Raw genomic sequence first — 21,399 nt, forward strand, 5'->3', positions numbered from 1 at the left:
AGCTGCAGCACTTCCATCTGTCTCCATGGCACATGGCACCTTCCTGTGTGCCTCTGTCTTCACACAGCTTTTTTTTTTTTTTCTTATAAGGATACCAGTCATATTGAATTAGGGCCTTCCATAATAGCCTCATCATCAGGTGATTACATCTTCAGACACTATTTCCAAATAAGGTCATCTTTACAGGTACTGGGGGTTAGGACTTCAATATATCTTTCTGAGGAACACACTTCAACCCATAACAGTCCCTGACTTCCAAGCCAAGGGCCTTTTACAACATGCTGTTTGCACAGTGGGCTCCATCCCATTCGTTCTCTCCTCCACGTCTTCTATTCCCAAGGACCAGGTGCTTCCCTCCTCTGCAATTCAGGATGTAGGGCTGGCTGAGAGCACTTTTCATTTTCTGCTCTTCCCGAATTATTACAAGCTACTAAAGTAAAATCATGAAAGATTGGTGGGCTTTTTGTCTTTTTTATTCCCAGACAGTAAAAATCATTAAGGCTTGCTCTTAATTAGTTTAATTTCAAAGCTTCTAAATATTGATTTAACCTACACTCTTTTGTACTTGCCGCAGTCATTGAATTATGCCTGTTATTGATCACAGATGGAAGCATTTCCTTCCACAGGCTTGGAGGCCCTGGGAGCGGCTGCTCCCACAGCGGGTGCACTGGGCTCAGAAGGCATGGATGGGTGTGGAGGAGAGGAAGCCTCTGCCAGATTGGAAAGGGCCTTCTCTTGAAGAAGGGCTGCTGAGCTTAGGCCAGGGGCCAGTTTCTTTCTCTTGGCTTGGCCCAGGCCCAGCGGAGCTTGAATAAGTCAACTGGAAATCTCCTCATTCTATTCCAGGCTTGAGGAAGTGGAAGGAGAGCTGGGCAGTGGGGGCTGGAGGAGGGTGATGTGGGGTTGGGGTTTAGAGCACAGGTGTTAGGGCCAGCCAGAAGCAAGTTTGAGTCCTGGCTTTACCAACTGAATGTTCCGGGCTGGGTACCTTCCCTCTCACATCTGAGAAGTGGGGCTGGTAATTTCCACATCACAGTGTTACTGTGAGTGTTCAACACAATCCCTCTGGTGAGGCACCTAGCCCAAGGCCTGGCTACTAACCAGTGCTCAGTCAATGACTACCATTAGCATCATTGCCCTTTCACTGGAAAAATAAAGACTGGACTTGGAAGCATACTGTATCTTCTAGCCTCAGCCTCGTTACTTGTTTAGGTGTGAACTTGGACAAGTCACTTATCTTCTTTCCACTAAAATGAGGATAATGGCCCCTTTGACTTCAGAGGGCTACCGTGAGAATCACATACATTGTAGTCCATTTGTGCTGCTCTAACAGAATACCACAGAATGGGTAATTCATAAAGAACAGAAATTTATTTCTTACAGTTCTGGAGGCTGGGAAGTCCAAGACAAAGTGCCAGCATCTGGTGAGGGCTACTCTCTGCTTTCAAGATGGTGCCTCAAATGCTGCGTCCTCATATGGCAGAAGGTACAGACAAAAAAAAAAAAAATTCTCTCTGTCAAGCCTTTTTACAATAGTAATTTATTTCTTCATGACCTAAACACATCCCAAAAGGCCCCACCTCCCAACACTGTTGCACTGGGGAATAAGTTTCCAGTACATGGATTTTGTGGGATATATTCAGACCATAGCAACATAGGATTGTGAATACAGAAGAATTTTTTTTTTGAGACAGAGTCTCACTCTGTCACCCACGTTGGAATGCAGTGGCACGATCTCAGCTCACTGCAACCTCCACCCCCCGGGTTCAAGTGATTCTCTTGCCTTAGGCTCCTGAGAAGCTGGGATTACAGGTGCATGCCACCAGGCCCACTAATTTTTGTATTTTTAGTAGAGTCGGGGTTTCACCTTGTTGCCAGGTTGGTCTCAAACTCCTAACCTCAAGTGATCTGCCCGCCACCACACCCGGCCAATATGGAATAATTTTCATTGCAAGGTGCATTTGATCTGAACGACCTATTATTATTGATGGCTGTTGTAGCTATTGCCTTTTGTTTGTTTGGGTTTGAGTTTGCTTTTATTGTTAGAGACAGGGTCCTGCTCTGTTGCCCAGGCTGTAGTACAGTCGTGTAGTCATAGCTGACTGCAACCTTGAACTCCTGGGCTCAAGCGATCTTCTCACCCCAGCCTCCCCGGTAGCTAGAACTACAGGTATGAGCCACCACATCCACATAGGTGTTTTTTTGTGTGTGTGTGTGTGTGTGTGTGTGTGTGTGTTGTTTTTTTGGAAGAGGCAGGGTTTCACTGTGTTGGCCAGGCTGGTCTCAAACTTCTGGACTCAAATGAGCCTCCCTTGGCCTCCCAAAGCACTGAGATCACAGGCGTGAGCCCCTGCGCCCAGCTGGTTACTGCCTTATATGCCTCCTTTGGTTGGCCTCTGCCTGGCTATTGTGTCCAGACCATTCTGCCTCTGGCGTGCTGCTCCGCCGTCTTCATCACGTCACCCACACTCTCAGGCCCCAAGGGGAGCCACTCACTGCTTGGAACTCACCTCATATGTTTGAATCTCGGGACCTTTGCTCCTAGTGCCTCCTATCTGTGCATTACTGGCCTGTGGATTCCAGCAACACTACCCCTGTGGATTTTCCAATGGCTTTATTGAAGTATAATTTGCATACCATCAAATTCAGCCATTTTTAGTGTACAGTGATTTTTAGTAAATTCCTCTGAATGTTTGTCTAACTTCCTATACAAGGTAGAATCATGCCGTCTCCCCTAGCTTGTGCCCTGCTGCCCTTGCTGTGTGACAACTTTTATCATCCTCTAGTGGACTGGTTTGGTTTTCTTTCTAACCTGTGAATCCCCACCTGCCCTCCCCCATAACTTTGTATTTGCAGCCCTCACATCCTTACAGTGCCTGGGATAAGGTCAGGGCTCTAGTTCATGCTCAATGGATAAGAGTTCCCTTGTGGCCAGGACAGAGGAGGTGAGGGAAGTCTTGAATACCCACCCTAATCTGTCAGGGTATAAGCAGCTCATCATATACACATGTATATATATATATTAGATTGAACACTCTAGGCGTCACTCTTCTTGGTTTGTAGAATTCTAATCTGAGCTGGAGAGGAGGTTTGAGATTAGCTAGCCAGCAATCCTCAAACTTCAGCGTACATCAGAACCACCTGCACGGATTGTTCAAACACAGGTGACTAGGGCCCACCCTCAGGGTTTCTGATTCTGGAGGTCTTGGGTGGGCCAAGGAACCGGCATTTCTAGCAAGTTTCCAGGTGATGTGAATTCTACTGGTCCATGGACTACAGTATGAGAACCGCTGCTCTAGCCCAACCCCCTCATTTTGCAGATGAGAAACCCAAGGCCTAGAGAAGGAAGAAGACACCATCCAAAGTCTGTCCCCAAGCCGGGAGTAGAGCCAGCCCTGTCCCATGCTGCATCTACCAGCTCTGCTTCCCCCATCTGGCTTTGGAGATGAGTGAGGGGTGGAAGGCAGGAAGCAGTCTCTGAGAAACACTGTCCACTGGCCTGCCCTGGCAAGGCGGGGTGCAGAGGACTGCCCAGGGAGAGGTCTGTGGGACTGAGGAGGGGCACAGGAGAAGGCCTGGGAGAGGGAGTGGCCAGGGCATTGGAGGAGGTGGCCAGGATGGCAAGCCATTGTCTTGCGGTTAGTGGGAAGGAAAGACAAACCCGCCTCGGGGCCTCAGCTGCAGCCATTTATCTCCAGGCTTCCTGGACAGCTGGCAGAGGGAGCAGGCAGCGCCCCCGAGACCAGGACTCCTTCCACGGGTTGATTTATCTAGAGCTTCGTCTGGCAAACCTGCTGATGAAATGAGTCTCCTTTTCTCTCCGCCTCATCAATTTTCATTCTGATTTCATTTTCCTTTTCCGTTAGAAGGGGCTTGGCCTTTCTCCATGTTTAACTGGGCTGCTCCCCATTCTCTGCCTCCCTTTCTCCTCAGCCACCAGAGCCCAGCCCCTCTGACCAGGTCTCACTCACCCCCACCTGACCCTGCCCTGAGGGTCCTTTCCTCAGTACCTCTGACACTTGGAGGCAGGAAACCCAAACCTCCTTAACTAAGGCCTCATTCACCTCGAAAGCAGTGGTGCTTCCCTATATTCATCCAGGGCCATAAAGCCACTGTCCCTGTCCTCAAGCAGCTCGCAGTCTGAGAGAGAGAAGATGAGCGTCATATTTGATGTGAATTTTTTTTTTATTTCAACTTTTATTTTATGTACAGGGGGATCCATGTGCAGATTTGTTACTCAGGAATATTGCGTGACGCTGGGGTTTGGAGTATGGCTCCTGTTACCCTGGTAGTGAGCATATACCTGATACGTAGGTTTTTAACCCCCCCACACACACACACGCTGTAGTAGTCCACAGTGTCTGCTGGTCCTATATTTATGTCCATATGTGCTCAATACTTAACTCCCACTTATAGATAAGAAGATGTGGTATTTGGTTTTCTGTTCCTGCGTGAATTTGCTTAGGACAATGGCCTCCAGCTCCACCTACACTGCTGCAAAGGCCATGTTCTTTTGATGCCTGTGTAGTATTCCATGGTGCATATATTAGTTTGTTTTCACACTGCTGATAAAGACATACCTGAGACTGGGAAGAAAAAGAGGTTTAACTGGACTTACAGTTCCACATGACTGGGGAGGCCTCAGAATCATGGCAGGAGGTGAAAGGCACTTCTTACATGGTGGCGGCAAGAGAAAATGAGGAAGATGCAAAAGCAGAAACCCCTGATAAAACCATCAGATCTTGTGACACTTATTCCCACGAGAACAGTATGGGGGAAACTGCCCCCATGATTCAAATTATCTCCCACGGGTCCCTCCCACAACATGTGGGAATTATGGGGGTACAGTTCAAGAGGAGATTTGGGTGGGCACACAGCCAAATCATGTCAGTGTATACATAGCACATTTTCTTTGCGGATGTGGATTCTTGAGGGTGGAGGAAGGAGCAAGGGACTGATTATTTTGAGTTGGTGGTGGAGCCTGGTCGTCAGGGAAGACCACATAGGGGTACAGCATAAACTGTGACTTCAGAGATGGAAAGGAATTCCCCAGATACGCAGGTGAGGAAGGGGACTTGTGGGCAAGGTCCCTGCATGTGCGAAGGCATGGGACAGGAGAGACTATCGCTTGTATTGCTCTTGAGTCTTCCTTCCCCTTCCCCCGTGCCCTTGCCTCTGTTCCAGGGATCCACTGGGGCTAAAGGGATGTCTTGGGGCCCAGACTGCTGGAGGAGCCATGCTGCAGGGTCTGTTCAGCACCCCGACCTGACTCCTGATGCAGAGAGGTGGAGAAGCTCATGGGTCAGCACTGGGCTTGGCTGCCCATCTGAGGCTTGCAACTGTGGCCAGCGTGGAACGTCTATGGGAAGCCATCAGCTGGGACATTTAGAATTCTTCTGGTAGGGGAGGGGCACTCTCGACCCTTCTGGAGAGCATGTGGGGAAGCACAGAAGCTGCTCCCCTAAGCCAGGAGGAGCTGGTGCTGAGTTGTTTATTGGGTGAGCGTTGTGTCCAACACCAGTGATCTTTAAATGAACTGAGTCCTAGAGCCGTCCTGACGACTAGAACTAGGATCCCGGTTGGAGACTGCAGGGAGTGCTTATAGTTGACATCAGACAGGGCAGCTCTGTTAGGAAGGAGTGTCACCTGCACTGGGAAGGTTCCAAGGAAGACGCTGCCCACCTAAGAGACTGAGTACACCTAGTACAAAGGTGGTCTCGAAGCCCTGCCAGGGAAATGTGCCTCTAAGAAATCAAAGTGGATAAAAAGGGCAGGAAACTCTAATGAGCACCAGGCACTCTCTAGACATCTTTTTCAGATTCCCCCTCGCTATGAGGCAGGTCTGTCTCCATCTTGCAGATAAGAATCTCAGTGAGGAGGTTCAGGATCACACAGCCAGCATAGGACTCTGGTGCCACACTGTCTCTAAAGCCCGCCGTTCAACCACTCGCCTACGCTCTCAGAGAGGTCGGTGGAACCTGCGGGATTTCTGGAAAGGGAGCCGGAAAGAGCTTCAGAAGGGTGAAGACTGTCATAGGAGCATGGCAAATCCAGAGGCAAGAACTTGAGTCAGAGAAGAATGCCCTCTTCACCTGGGGGCCAGTGACCAAGGAAGGGCTGAAGAGGCCATGCCTGTAGTGACCCGGGTATTGCCCAGGGAACACAGGCTCTGGGATGATGCTTGTCTCCTTCCTGTCAGAAAGGAAGGAGGCAGAGGGTCTGAGCCCAGACACTGCGCACCCCATAGGCAATGGAGCCACCTGAGCTCTGAGACAGCCAGCCCCCTCCCCACTTGCCTTGCCTGCCTTGCCTTTATCTTCTTCCCTCCCTCCCTCTTTCTTTCCTTCTCCTGATATTCTCTGAGCTACCACTGTGTCTAGACTGTTGGAAGAACTGGCAACTTGGAGTACAGTTCCTGCCTCAGAGGAGCTCACAGTCTGGTCGGGGAGACAGCCAGCCAGCCAGTTTAGGATGGAGGCACACTAGGGCATCATGGGAGCCCAGGAGATGGTGCAGGGGGTCAGAAAAGTTTCCTCTGAGGATCAGCAAAAGCCTGGCAGCAAGTGGCAGTGAGATGCAGCCTGGAGCTGCCTCCGTGCCCCCAGCAGGCTGGCTCGGCTCCCCTGCAGGCTTTTTTGGTGCAGTGCACGCAGACTCTGTGCTACCTACTGGCACCTTCCACTCCTAATTAAGAAATAATGAGACAGGCTGCCTTCCAGGCAGCAGAGCTCTAACACTCTCTGCTTGGGCCAGCCAGGAGACCTGGGAAGACAGAGATTCCTGCCTGGGGACAGTCCCCCCCCTCCCAGGCCCAACAAGGGGGGTTTCCTGGAACCCTGACCCCTCTCATCCCAGAAAGGAGGGGAGGGCAAGTATGAAAAAAGAAGCCTCACCTTTGCCCAGCAGATGCCCTCCAGTCCCTTCCCACCATGACAGCCCTGGAGGTCAGGTGAGCGCTGGCACCGAAATCATGGAACTGGCAAGGGCTGGTGATGGGGTTCGGATCCTGGCTCCTCTACACGCTCGCTGTGGGACCTCAGTCCGGCCCCTTAGCTTTGTGGAGCTTAGGTTTCTCATCTGGAAAGTATGTCCCTCGCAGAAGGATGGGATGAGGAATATAAAGTGGCTAGCAAATAGAAGTCCTGGTACATGGAAGACACTCAGGAATGCCACATCTTTCCTCTGAGACTTTGCTTTCTGTTGGCATCCCAGCGGTGTCAACTAGAGTTGAAGGGACTCATTTTCCCAAAAGAGAGATTCTCAGGGTAATGGTTTTCAAGCTTTTATAGCTACAGCCCAAGGCAAAAAAAAAAAAAAAAGAAAGAAAGAAAAGAAAAAGCCTTGTATCATGTCCCAGTGCACAAATGTGTGTGTATAAAATAGCAGGGGGAGCATCTCAAAACAATGCTTAGTCTGGCTGCATACAATGCAGTCTGATATTCTCTATCATTTTTTTAATGTAGATCGTGACCCATGTTAAATTGTTTTCATGACCTACTAATGGGTTGTGATTCACAGTTCCCGGCAGAGTACCCCTCAGTCCTGCAAGGGAAAGTGCATGACACTAGGCTCTAGGAACACAAAAATCCATAACAAACCATCCATTCCTCGAGCAGCTCTCAGCCTGGTTAGGAAGACAGACTCACGGCCTAACAGTGAGGAAGCTGCCACTGTGGTTTGTTCAGAGAGTCTCGGGGGCAGCTGTGGGAGGAACCACTCTTCTCTAAGGGAAAGCGTCACAGGGGAGGTGGCATTTGGGATGGGTTTTCACAGCGGAAGTGAAGTTGAAGAGTTGAAGTTGGGGAAGGGCGTGGCAGGCAGAGTGAGAGGCCCGAGGTGTGGAAGGAAAAATAGCCAGAGTGCGGCGTGTCTGGGAATGAGAGGCAGTGAGGGAAGTGTGGCTCACTCGGGTGAGCAGGAGAGCCTGAAAGAAAGAGGCCACCATACGGGACAAGGCCAGAAGTGGAAAGAGAAGGTTAAGTGTGAGCATTTTGGTGAGGGGTGTGAGGTGGGAGAGGGCAGATGAAGAGGATGGGCATTTCCAGCCTTTGGTGGACGATGGTGCTGATGGCAATGGGAACAATGCAGCACGGCTAGATGGTGGGAGGAGATGTTGTGTTTAGGACAAGCAGAATGGGAGGAGCCTCTGAGACTGCCGAGTAGAGTGGCCCAGGGGACGGGTGGTTAGTGCAGGTCTGGGCCCCTCCTTCCTGGCCACCCCCAATCCATCCTCTTGCCTAGTGTCCTGGAACTCTGTGATGAGAAGGCCTAGGGGGCACAGGGGCCAGGAGGTCACCCACATCATCCTCCCTCAAGGTAGCATGGCACTCCCAGGCCCAGGCCATGAGGATGCTGCCCAGAGCTGAGCTGCAAAGCTGAGAGCAATTTTTAGATATGGGAACTCTAGAAAGAGAGAGAAGAATCAGCCTCTCTTCCTGGAGATCACAGGTTAAACATAAGATGGAGAAGCTATAGCCCACTTTGAAGTAGGAGGAGGAATGAAGTGGATTTAAAGTTCCTTAATGCCAGAGTAACCTAATTCCAAAGACCCTGGTCCCAACTTGTCGTGGAAAACGAAGGGGAATTCTGGGTTTTCGAGATGAAACTGCTTGGTGGCGATAGAAGTTGGGATGGTGATTAGCTCCAGGTTGGGGCTGGATATTGACTGGGAAGGGGCACGTACCTAGGAAGCTTCTGGAGTGCTGGGAATGTGTATGTCTTGATTTGGGTGGTGGTTGCACTTGTACCTATGCATGTTGGGATCAGGGACATTTATGTACTCTCCTGTCCATATGTTATGCCTCAACAATATTTTTTAAAGTTTATTACAAAAATTGAGAAGTGAGAAGTATTAGGTATTAGTATTAAAAGTAATGGCCAAAACCACAATTACTTTTGCGCCAACCCAATGCATGATAAGATGAAAGGAGAAGCCACAATGCTGGGAAGCAATGGAGGGAACTAACAGGCACTTCGTGCACCTTACATCCCATACTCCTCACAGCAGTTCCAGAAGGGATGCAGGCATTATCCCCGTTTCCCAGCTCGGGGATTTGGGGCTCGAAAGATTAAGTACTTTGCCCAAGGTCACACAGTGAGCAGCAGAGCCAGGCTCACGCCCCACCACTCCTCCTTCACATAAGTTATTTATGGAATTAGACTCTGGAAGAGCAGATAAACGCTGAGGCTGAGGTCTCCTCCAGCTCTGAGGTTTCCTCCAGCTCTGAGGTTCTGGTTATGTGTGATTAAATGGGAAGTGGGAGTGAGGGGCCAGGCTCACCTCCCAGGAGGAGCTGGAGGCCAGGTATGCAGATGGAGGACTGGCCTTCCTCACCCTCAGCATCCCTCCCACCCAGCGCTTATCTGCTGGTGAGGAGGCTGGAGTTTATCAACGCTACACTCAATTATGCCGCCCATCTGTCTCCGCAGCTTTGGGGGGAGAGGGATGTCCTGGCACTGAAGCAGCCAAGGCCAGGCAATCGATCACTGCCTGCCACCCTCCCTCCGGACCCTCAGCTCCCAGGGGGCTGGGCAGGGAACCGCCAGGGAGAGGAGGGAGGAGGAGAGGAGAGAAGACTCTGTGTCCACCAATACCAGTCAGGAGCACTGGAGCTGTGCTGGGGCCCGGGCCTGAGAAGCAGGGAAGGGAGAAAGCACCAACAGCTTCTCCAAAACTCTTCCTTCAGACCTTTGCCAAAGGTCTTAGTTTAATCAGGAGTGTAGCAGATTAATTCCCCAGTTTCTGCTAAATCCACAGAAACAGCCTGGAGGACATAGGCCTGACAGGGTTTGCAGCACCAGCCCTTCCAAGAGAGCAACTTGCCCTTGGAGTGGGCAACCAACCCTGCTTCTTGGAATGCAGCTCTAGGGCTTTTGTCTCCTGTCACTGAAGCCCACAGCTGGCCAGCAGTCACTGCGCAAAAAGCAGCCCACAACCCCCATTCAGAAGGCAGGCTGAGGTTTGTGTGCAGCAGCTGGCTCTGTTTGTTCCTGTGGTTCCGGGCCCAGCCACACACACACAGGAACAGTGTCCTTCCCCACACTGTCCCCCAAGGGGGTCGTTCTAGGCAGGAGTCAAGGAACAGGAGCTGAGGGGCCCAGCCGGGGACAGGTGGGGCGGAGGACCTGAGGACCCAGGTTTTCTCTGAAGGGATTTGCAACTGAGGCAGCCTTGCCCTCTGCTCCTGTAAAACAGGCGCTGATCCGCGTTGGCTGGGCTGGTGAGGCAGGCTGTAGAGTCAAAGACCCTGGGTTTGAATCCTGACCCCGCTGCATAGAAGCTGTGCAACCTCTGATGAATCACCTCATGTTTCTCTCAGTTGCCTCCCTGGCAAAATGGGGCTAAATAATCCCTTCTGGCCCACACGCAGGGTTGTTGGGGGGATTAAATGCAATGCGTGTTCTCTACGCATTTCACTATAGCCACTCTCAAGCACCCGCTACATGCTCAATCCTACACTTGGTGCTCTGAGGACACAAAAAGCATGTAAGATATGGCCCCTGCCTCAGGCCGCTTGGAATCCAGTTGGGGAAAGTATACACGTGACAGTCTGAACTCCTGATCACCCCTGGAGATTACAGATGAAAGACAGTTAGCTTTCTCTGCAGCTCCCCGATAGAAACTGCTGATCAGCCTGCATGAGCGGGCCATGTGCAAGGCAGCCTTAGATGGTGATGGCAGGTGAGTGGGCAGCTCTGAGCTGCATCCCGGAAAGGGCTGCATGCTCAGCAGTGAGGGGGTGGACTTGCCTGGGCCTTTGCCAAGCCTTGGGGTCAGAGGTGCCGTGTGAGCATGAGTCTTCAAGTCACTGCCTCTGGATCCTAAGGCCCAGCCCCAGGCTCCTAGCCCAGGAGCCACAACCTCTGCCTCCTCCACCCAGCCTAACCAGGGGAGGGAAGGAAGGGGCAGCAGTCTCGGGTGGAGGGGAAAGGCAAGTGCCTGGAGGGTTTCAATTAAGTTTTAAATGGTTCCTTGATCCCCTCAGTGCAGTTGAGCACTGACTCAGCTCTTAGAACCAAGTGTTGATGAAGAAGGGAAACTGGACTCAGGTAGGGTCTAAAAGTCAGGGAGATGCTGGGGCCCAGCTGAAGACCCCTCTCCACCTCTTCCAGCCCTCACCCTTCTCTCCACTTGGGAAAGGTCTTGGGCTCTCCTAGTTGTTTTGTGTTTTTGAACCTGCCTCCCCAATTAGCATGGCACTTGCTAACTTATTGAGCCCTAGGAGCCAACTTCTACTGTCCCCTAAGAAGTCCTATAGCTGGAGAACCTCCTAACCCTGAGGGATGACTGGAGCTAGAAGGGAGCTAACATTTGTCCAGTTCTTTCTGTGCGCAACACGCTCATTTAATTCCAGTGACAATCTCATGTAACACAGAAGGAAATGGTTGCTCAGAGCAGTCAAGTAGCTTTGCCTCAGGTGCTTGGGTAGTGAGTGGTAGGGCCGAGATTTGGGTCCTGATCTATTTGCTGATGGGTCTGCTCTCTCACAGCAGGTCTAGGTGGCAGTCAGTGGTCTCTGGTATGTAAGTGTGGCATGACTACTGGCCATAGATGCAGTTCCACAACAGGGACCTCTCGGAGACTCAGCTTGTTCCCTCCTTCCTTTTCACCCACATAGAACACCACAAAATTCCCTCCCCACTTCCTGACCCCCATACACTGGCTTGGGTAGCTGGGTTCCCCTTGGACATGTATGCAGGCATGCATGCATGTGTGCATGTGTGTTTGTTTACCTTGAGTTTTACGTTTCAGTGCACACACACCCCTACGCAAAACCTCTATGCCTTTTAAGTCACGGTGGTTTTTCCCACCTTCAGAAATAGCTGCAGGGGAAAGTGGGAAGTAGTCAAATGTAAATAGGCTTGCTGTGTTCCTGCTCAGGGAAGGGGACCCTGCCTCCAACTACTCCCCTCCCAAGCCCTAGCATCCTGGAAGCAGGATGAGATAGGCGAAGAACCCCTCTGGCCCACTGAGAGGCACCTGCCTGGATAGTGGCAGGAGACATAGCTCCAAGCTTTTTGCAGCTGCCTGGTAAGGAGTCATCACCCCAGGGGACAAGAACAGGTACATGGCCTGCAACTTTGGCAGTCAGTACATCCCAGACCCTCCAGAAGCCCAGGGCAGAGTCAGACCAGACAGACCTGGGAGCACAGATGTGAAGTGTAAACGGCACACAGCCCCCTGGACTTGAGTTGATTCTTGTATCTTGCTGCTCGCCAGCTATGTGACTTGAGCCAAGTTCTTTAACCTCTTCAGGACCTCAATCTCTTAATCTGCAAACTGGAGGTATGAGTGCTTATCTCATATACCTGTTATGAAGGTCACGTGAAAAAAGACATTCAGAGTCTTTGAAGAGTCCTGAGCAATGGTGGGTGCTCAGTAAGTGTTTGTGCATTTCCTTGACACTTGTAGCTAAAAACTTACCTGGAATCAGATTCCCACTCAGGAGTCAGAACAGGCTTAAGAAGGCAACATAGTCTGGCCCCTTTTTGTTTCCATCTTTGGTTCTAGGCCAAGGCTATACTTGCCTCCATGGCCCTGGGATCTAAGAGAGAAACTGGATAGGTTCCTCACACTCAGGATGGAGGAAACAGCAGTGGCTCGGATTCTCGATTGGAGGGGTGATGTCCAATCTCCTGGGGAAAGGAGCTCTGGAGTCACAGAGATTGATTCATACAATCAACACACACTGGGCACCCATCCTGTACTACAGGCACAAGAGGCAAGACAGGTCTCTAGTTAGAGGTGTTTTCCCATGGTGTGGTGAGAACTGTGACAGGAGGAAGTGTGAGTACTTTAAGAGCATAAAGCCAGCCCCTTAGCCAGGTGGGGAGGTTTTGGAGAAGCTTTCTGCAGGTGGTGACTGAAGTTAAAGTTGAGCGTTGAAGAACAAGTAGGAATTGTCTGGAAGACAATGAGGAGGAGACATCAGAAGGGTGGCATGTCACGGTAACCTCAGGTTTGTGTGCAGCGGGTAAGTGGGGTGGTGACAAGAGAAGCCAGGTGAAGGGGCCGGGTCACAGAAGGCCTTACCTGCACAGCTGAGGAGCTCAGACCCAGGCTTCTTAACTCCACTGCCTCCTCCTGGGCAACTCTGCCAGGCTGTTGGGAAAGGAGAAAACCTCCTGCCTCCAGGGTGAGGAAGTTGGCAAACACCACAGCAGTATCCCCACCCGGAGGATCCTAGGCAGCAGAACACCCCAGCCTGCCTGGGTGTGGATCAGGTCTGCTGCCTTTCACCTCTAGAGTTCTGGGGAGCCCATCCCAGGTTTTAGAAGCTGTTGTACTTATTTCCACCAATCCTCACCCACCTCCCACTTACACTGCCAGAGGAATTTCTGGAAACTTACCATTTTATCTTCCATTTACCCAGTGAGCCAAGGAGGCTGGGAGGAAAGAGGTAAGAAAGGTTAGAGAACCTACCTTACATCTCTCTGGGCTCAGAAGGACTCTGAAGATAACAATAATTTCAGCCCATCCACTCTCCTTGCCTCTCAAACACACACGTGCATGTGCGCGCGCACACACACACACACACACGCACACACACACCTTCCTCTCCTTCACTGAAGACTCACAGTCACTTGCTCTGTGAGCAGGTCATAGAAAAGGACACTAAAGCCTTGAGGACAGTCCTGGCCATGACCTCTGCAGCTCTTTTGGCTTGTTGAGTCAAAAAATATGGGAGGGGCCAGGCGCAGTGACTCACACCTGTAATCCCAGCACTTTGGGAGACTGAGGTGGGCAGATCACTTGAGGTCAGGAGTTCAAGACCAGCCTGGCCCACATGGAGAAACTCCATCTCTACTAAAAATACAAAAGTTAGCCAGGGATGGTGGCACATGCCTGTAATCCCAGCTATTTGGGAGGCTGAGCCAAGAGAATCGCTTGAATCCAGGAGGCGGAGGATGCAGTGAGCTGAGTGTGCCACTGCACTCCAGCCTGGGTGACAGAATGAGACTCTGTTTTAAACAAACAAACAAACATGGGAGGAGGGGTAGATACTGCTTCTCTGCAACCTCCTTAACTCTGCATCCTCTTCTTCCAGGGCTGCCCCTGATGGGGCCTGGCAATGAGTGAGCAGGCCCAGCCCCAGTGGACAAGGAAGACAAGCCATATCCAGGAGGGCAAGAAGTGACACCTGGTGTAGAATGACTGCTCTGGGAGGGTGGTTCCTTGGGCCCTGGCAGGGTTGCTGACCCTTACCCTGCAAAACACGAAGAGCAGGACTCCAGACTCTTCTCGTGAATGGTCCCCTGCCCTGCAGCTCCATCATGAGGCTCCTCGTGGCCCCCCTCTTGCTAGCTTGGGTGGCTGGTGCCACTGCCGCTGTGCCCGTGGTACCCTGGCGTGTGCCCTGCCCCCCTCAGTGTGCCTGCCAGATCCGGCCCTGGTATACGCCCCGCTCATCCTACCGTGAGGCTACCACTGTGGACTGCAATGACCTATTCCTGACGGCGGTCCCCCCAGCGCTCCCCGCAGGCACACAGACCCTGCTCCTGCAGAGCAACAGCATTGTCCGTGTGGACCAGAGTGAGCTGGGCTACCTGGCCAATCTCACAGAGCTGGACCTCTCCCAGAACAGCTTTTCGGATGCCCGAGACTGTGATTTCCATGCCCTGCCCCAGCTGCTGAGCCTGCACCTAGAGGAGAACCAGCTGACCCGGCTGGAGGACCACAGCTTTGCAGGGCTGGCCAGCCTACAGGAACTCTATCTCAACCACAACCAGCTCTACCGCATTGCCCCCAGGGCCTTTTCCGGCCTCAGCAACTTGCTGAGGCTGCACCTCAACTCCAACCTGCTGAGGGCCATTGACAGCCGCTGGTTCGAAATGCTGCCCAACTTGGAGATACTCATGATTGGCGGCAACAAGGTAGATGCCATCCTGGACATGAACTTCCGGCCCCTGGCCAACCTGCGTAGCCTGGTGCTAGCAGGCATGAACCTGCGGGAGATCTCCGACTATGCCCTGGAGGGGCTGCAAAGCCTGGAGAGCCTCTCCTTCTACGACAACCAGCTGGCCCGGGTGCCCAGGCGGGCACTGGAACAGGTGCCCGGGCTCAAGTTCCTAGACCTCAACAAGAACCCGCTCCAGCGAGTAGGGCCGGGGGACTTTGCCAACATGCTGCACCTCAAGGAGCTGGGGCTGAACAACATGGAGGAGCTGGTCTCCATCGACAAGTTCGCCCTGGTGAACCTCCCCGAGCTGACCAAGCTGGACATCACCAATAACCCACGGCTGTCCTTCATCCACCCCCGCGCCTTCCATCACCTGCCCCAGATGGAGACCCTCATGCTCAACAACAACGCTCTCAGTGCCTTGCACCAGCAGACGGTGGAGTCCCTGCCCAACCTGCAGGAGGTAGGTCTCCACGGCAACCCCATCCGCTGTGACTGTGTCATCCGCTGGGCCAATGCCACAGGCACCCGTGTCCGCTTCATCGAGCCGCAGTCCACCCTATGCGCGGAGCCTCCGGACCTCCAGCGCCGCCCAGTCCGTGAGGTGCCCTTCCGGGAGATGACGGACCACTGTTTGCCCCTCATCTCCCCCCGAAGCTTCCCCCCAAGCCTCCAGGTAGCCAGCGGAGAGAGCATGGTGCTGCATTGCCGGGCACTGGCCGAACCCGAACCCGAGATCTACTGGGTCACTCCAGCCGGGTTTCGACTGACACCTGCCCATGCAGGCAGGAGGTACCGGGTGTACCCCGAGGGGACCCTGGAGCTGCGGAGGGTGACAGCGGAAGAGGCAGGGCTGTACACCTGTGTGGCCCAGAACCTGGTGGGGGCTGACACTAAGACGGTTAGTGTGGTTGTGGGCCGTGCTCTCCTCCAGCCAGGCAGGGACGAAGGACGGGGGCTGGAGCTCCGGGTGCAGGAGACCCACCCCTATCACATCCTGCTATCTTGGGTCACCCCACCCAACACAGTGTCCACCAACCTCACCTGGTCCAGCGCCTCCTCCCTCCGGGGCCAGGGGGCCACAGCTCTGGCCCGCCTGCCTCGGGGAACCCACAGCTACAACATTACCCGCCTCCTTCAGGCCACGGAGTACTGGGCCTGCCTGCAAGTGGCCTTTGCTGATGCCCACACCCAGTTGGCTTGTGTATGGGCCAGGACCAAAGAGGCCACTTCTTGCCACAGAGCCTTAGGGGACCGTCCTGGGCTCATTGCCATCCTGGCTCTCGCTGTCCTCCTCCTGGCAGCTGGGCTAGCGGCCCACCTTGGCACAGGCCAACCCAGGAAGGGGGTGGGTGGGAGGCGGCCTCTCCCTCCAGCCTGGGCTTTCTGGGGCTGGAGTGCCCCTTCTGTCCGGGTTGTGTCTGCTCCCCTCATCCTGCCCTGGAATCCAGGGAGGAAGCTGCCTAGCTCCTCAGAAGGGGAGACACTGTCACCACCATTGTCTCAAAATTCTTGAAGCTCAGCCTGTTCTCAGCAGTAGAGGAACCACTAGGACTACTTTTTACCAAAAGAGAAGCAGTCTGGGCCAGATGCCCTGCCAGGAAAGGGACATGGACCCACGTGCTTGAGGCCTGGCAGCTGGGCCAAGACAGATGGGGCTTTGTGGCCCTGGGGGTGCTTCTGCGGCCTCCACAAAGTTGTCCTTACCTCCTAGGGGCACCTCTGCTGCCATTCTGAGGAATATCTCCAAGGAACAGGAGGGACTCTGGCTAGAGCCTCCTGCCTCCCCATCTTCTCCCTGCCCAGAGGCTCCTGGGCCTGGCTTGGCTGACCCCCGCCTGTGTCCCCGGGCTGCACCCCTTCCTCTTCTCTTTCTCTGTACAGTCTCAGTCGCTTGCTCTTGTGCCTCCTGGGCAAGGGCTAAAGGAGGCCTCTCCATCTCACCTCGGGGAGGCTGCCCTCAATGTGGGAGTGACCCCAGCCAGATCCGAAGGACATTTGGGAGAGGGATGCCCAGGAACGCCTCATCTCAGCAGCCCGGGCTCGGCATTCCGAAGCTGACTTTCTATAGGCAATTTTGTACCTTTGTGGAGAAATGTGTCACCTCCCCCAACCCGATTCACTCTTTTCTCCTGTTTTGTAAAAAATAAAAGTAAATAATAACAATAATACGGGGGAAAGGAATGAAAGGAAAATAATCCTCTGAGTACTGAGTGCAGTTAAGGAGCTCTGCTCTGGAATCTCCTCGGAGCCAGCTGGGCATGGCGACCAGCTGGGATATGAGAAGATGGACAAGAAAAGGGACAGGGTGAAAGAGGGGACAGTTTTTCCTTTTCAGTTTGAATTCTGGCCCCTGGGCCTGCTTCTGGCCCCCAAGAGTCTCTGTGGCTGTGACAATGACCAGAGTGAGGAAGGGAGGGAGGCAGAGCGCAGGAGGCAAGGAGAGGGGTGGGAGAGAACCATGGAGACAAACCGTGAGATGGGGAGAGCGGAAATTTCCATCACCAAATGCTGTCACCCCTTCTCCTTCTCTGATAAGCAATTAACATGCCAGAGCATAGGAAGCACTTCCCAGCCTATTTCTAATTAAACAAACCCAAGAGGCAGAGTCATGCAGAGAATTGCAAATCATCAAGACAGCAAGAACTTTGGCTCGCTAGGGCAGGAGCAGGGCGTGGGGTGATAGAGGATTTAGGGAGAGGAGGGCTATGGGATAAGGAAATTACTGCATTTTATCTGTCTGTTTCGTTTCAGTATAATTTGCAATGAGCATGGTTTGCTTTTTTAGTTTTTTTCGTTTTTAAACTGATTGAGTTATTAGGACTACATGTGAAGAGGAACATCTGTTGGGAAGCCATCAGAGCCAAGGGCAGAGGGGCCACTGTGGGCCCATCAAGGGGCCGTGCCAGAGCCAGAGGCCACTGAGCCACCGCTCTCCGTTTCTTAGATAGGCTGGGAAGGGAATGGGTTTCCTGAGACTGACAGAAAGCAATGCACATTTGGAGGGTCCCCCTGTGTTACCGACTACATTTGGCAGACTTGTTGGAAGCAGATCCTAAGCCACCATCAAGACTGCAAATGTATACATGGGCGGAAGCCAGACCAGTGACACAGCATGAGGCCCCATGGATCTGGAGTGCTTACCTAAGCGAGGGTAGCATCGCTCTCTCAGGAAGCTCAAAGAGAGCAGGCTCCGCGAAGACCGTCAGCAAACAGCCACAGTAGGAGCCTTCTTCCTTTTGGCTGAGGTCCTCACTCAAGCCTACATCAGTCACCTATGGGGCTTGTTAAACACAGATAGCTGGTCCTGCCCCCAGAGTTCCCCATCTACTAGAGCTGGGTAACAACTGAGAACCTGGATGTCTAACAAGTTTTCAGGTGACACTGATGCTGCTAGACTGGGGACAACACTTTGAGAACCACTGGGCCTAGGCCTGCAGTAGCTGGGATTTTTCACCACTTCTGCTTCAGGCCTCAGCTTTTTCATAGACAGTGTTGTCGCTTATGGCTCCAGAAGAGAGTTGGGAAGGGGCTGGAGGATGATCCCTCATCCCCACTCTTCTGACGCGTTGCTCAGCCCCCATTTCAATGATACACTTCCCTGAGGTCAGCAGCTCCTCTCATGAGTGTCATGAGTGCTTTTCTGCATGGCCATGTTATATGTTCTTTAGGGGAGGGGAAGGCAGAGATTCTTTCTACATCTACACACCTGCTCCCCTTTCCCTGCAGCACCCTGGCAGACACCCCTAGCACCCCAGAGGGTTCTCTGCTGGTGAGCTTTGGGATCATCACAGCCATGTTCTAGGCAGCCGTGCCAATGGACTGGAGCTGGCCTGTGCAATTTAGCCTATTCTCTATCCTCCAGGATCCAGAAGCTCTGTAGGGAGGAGGTGGGACAGAGCCTGTGCTGATCATGGAAAACTGGAGTCAGAAATCAACACCTCTTCTTTCCTCCCAGAAGATCCACAGTGCTGCCTTTCTTCTCTGGCCCATGAGACATGGAGAATCAAGGTGTTCCCTTAAATAAGCTCCCGAGCCCTGTAAGAGCCTGTGGAGCCTGTAACACCCTCCCATCACCTCCTCCACTGCCACCCCAGAACTTACCCAAGAACCCCTGGTCAGTCAATAGCCACCAAAACAGGGACCACCTGCAGATCCAGAGGTCCCAAGGCTTTAGATCTCTCAGGCTCAAAAGACCTGTACATGTGCCTGCAGCTGGAAGGTAGAAAGAGGGAGTGTTCCCAGCCCCAGAGGACCATGTGCCTGCTCTGATCTCTTTGCTAACCCTGTTTCCACCAGACTCCTCAGTTATAGAATGATTGTAAGCTGTGAGACCCTGGAGAAAGGCTGAAATCATCCAAGCCAGAGGATGCAGCTCTGGCTCCCACATGCCATGTGCCTGTACTTGATGCACTGTGGCATCTCAGCTGCTGTGGGGCTCACAGCTGCTCAAGCCCTTGAATGTGAATGCTTTCTTCTCAGAAGAAAATGTCAGTTATGGGGACTTAATCTGTGTCTCACCTGAATCCCCAGGTCCTGAACTGTTAGGCTACACCAGATCAGTTAGGTGAGGTGGGGAAAGGAAAGTAGCTCAGGGCATCTCTTCTGTAAACAGAGATGACACCGCAGGGATACTCCCCAGTTGGAGAGAGGGAGGACAAGGCACTCTGTGGGTTGCTGTGTCCTGGAATAGCCAGAAATGGAGCAGCTGACCCTGAGCAGCCTCTGCCCTGGTACAGAGCTGGACATGTGACTCTGGTGTGTTTCGAGCAGGAGGAAGGACTGTGGGACCATCCCTGCCCTCCTCTGGCTCTACGTGTCCATTAACACAGCCTAACAAGTGACATTTGAAGTCTTAGCTTCAACACTAGACCAGGCTTGTGGGCAAATAAATGTACTGGGTTTAAAACAAAACAGCTATTAAGCCTGGTGTCTTCTGTACATTCCAGATTGCTTTTTTTTTTTCTTTTAATCCTAAATAGGAAATAATACTTACAGCCAGGAGCAGTGGCTCATGCCTGTAATCCCAGCACTTTGGGAGGCCAAGGAGGGCAGATCACCTGAGGTCAGGAGTTTGAGATGAGCCTGGCGACATGGTGAAACCCCATCTCTACTAAAAATACAAAAAAGTTAACCATGCACGGTGGCAGGCACCTGTAATCCCAGCTACTCGGGAGGTTGAGCCAGGAGAATCACTGGAACCCGGGAGGCAGAGGTTGCAGTGAGCCAAGATTGCGCCACTGCACTCCAGCCTGGGCAACACAGCAAGACTGCATATCAAAAAAGAAAGAAAGAAAATGATACTTCTGTTTAAATTTTAAGCTTATGGCCTATCGTTTATTTCTATTGAAATGATTTCAAAACCTAACCCAATTTGTTGAGTGTATTAGTTTTCCCTCCCTAGTGCACTGGCAAATTCAGTCCTGCCTTCTGTGTCCTCATTCACTGCTCAGATAGGTCACAGAGCAGAAATGGGCCTGGAGACAGTTCCGCAGCTCACCACTGCAGCCTTCCCGCCAGCCTGACATGGGTCCATTAATCAACATGTCTGATGTGGCCGCTCAGCTAGCTACAAACCACCCAAATACACTATCTTGCAGCCTGTATTTCTGCATCTCATCTGTAGGGTTGTCAGGATAGACTTTGTGAGAGGTTGAGCTGAAATGAGGATGTAATGAGTGTGTGGCCTTCCTGGGAACCATCAGTCTAATCACCGTATCACTGAAGTAGAGAAGAACGACTGGTCTAGTGGAGGGGACCAGTTGGGACTTTCCTGATCTTAGCACTGAAAGTCCCATGTTTCGGGAACTCTCTCAGTCCTGGGGAAACTGGGATGGTTGGTCACCTTGTCTGGTGAACTCTAAGTCTACCCAAGCCATCTTCCTCCCTCCCTTCCAATCAACAAATATTTAACGAAGATGACCATGCGATAGGTGCTGTTCTATGAACTAAGAATACAAACAAAAGTCTCAGAGACTGGAGAGCTTGCATTTTAGTAAGGCGAGAACATTGATGAGCAGGAGAATTAAGTAAAAATATATAATATGTTGAATAGGGATAAGTACTAGGGAGGAAAAAAATGTCAGGAAAGGTAAGTGGGGCCTCGATTGGGTGGTCATAAAAGGCCTCATTGAGAAGGTTAACATTTCAGCAAAGACATGGGGGAGTGAACTAAGCAGTTGTCTGGAGGAAGAGTGATCCAGGCAGAGAGAATGGCAAGAGTGAAGGCCAAGAGCAAGGAGGCTAGCATGGCCGGAGCAAGACGGGGTGGAGGAAAAGTACCCGAGAGACCTGCTGTCAGAGAAGCAGCAGGTGGCGGTATTGGGCCCTGTAGACCACTGGAAGGACTGGCTTTTCCTTTCAGTAAGAGGGGGAGCCCATGGAGAGGTCGGAGCAGACAAGGTGTGATTTGACTTAAAGGGATCCCTCTGGTTGCTAGACTGAGAACAGAACGTGGGAGTCTGGGGTGCACAAGGGCAGAAGTGAAGAGGCCAGATAA

The 21,399-nt window shown here is 52.3% G+C and overlaps 1 protein-coding gene across 1 annotated transcript in view; it reads left to right on the forward strand.

Moving 5' to 3' along the window:
• The window catches only part of LRRN2 (leucine rich repeat neuronal 2), a 70,653-nt gene extending 50,837 nt beyond the window's left edge, over positions 1 to 19,816 (forward strand). The window contains exon 2 of the mRNA XM_003893239.5: positions 14,049 to 19,816. Coding sequence (XP_003893288.2) covers positions 14,275 to 16,416 — 2,142 coding nt within the window. The 5' untranslated portion in view covers positions 14,049 to 14,274 and the 3' untranslated portion in view covers positions 16,417 to 19,816. The remainder of the gene's footprint in view (positions 1 to 14,048) is intronic.
• The last annotated feature ends 1,583 nt before the right edge of the window (positions 19,817 to 21,399 follow it).

The sequence above is a fragment of the Papio anubis genome, chromosome 1 (genome assembly GCF_008728515.1).
Source record: "Papio anubis isolate 15944 chromosome 1, Panubis1.0, whole genome shotgun sequence".
Lineage (NCBI taxonomy): Eukaryota > Metazoa > Chordata > Mammalia > Primates > Cercopithecidae > Papio > Papio anubis.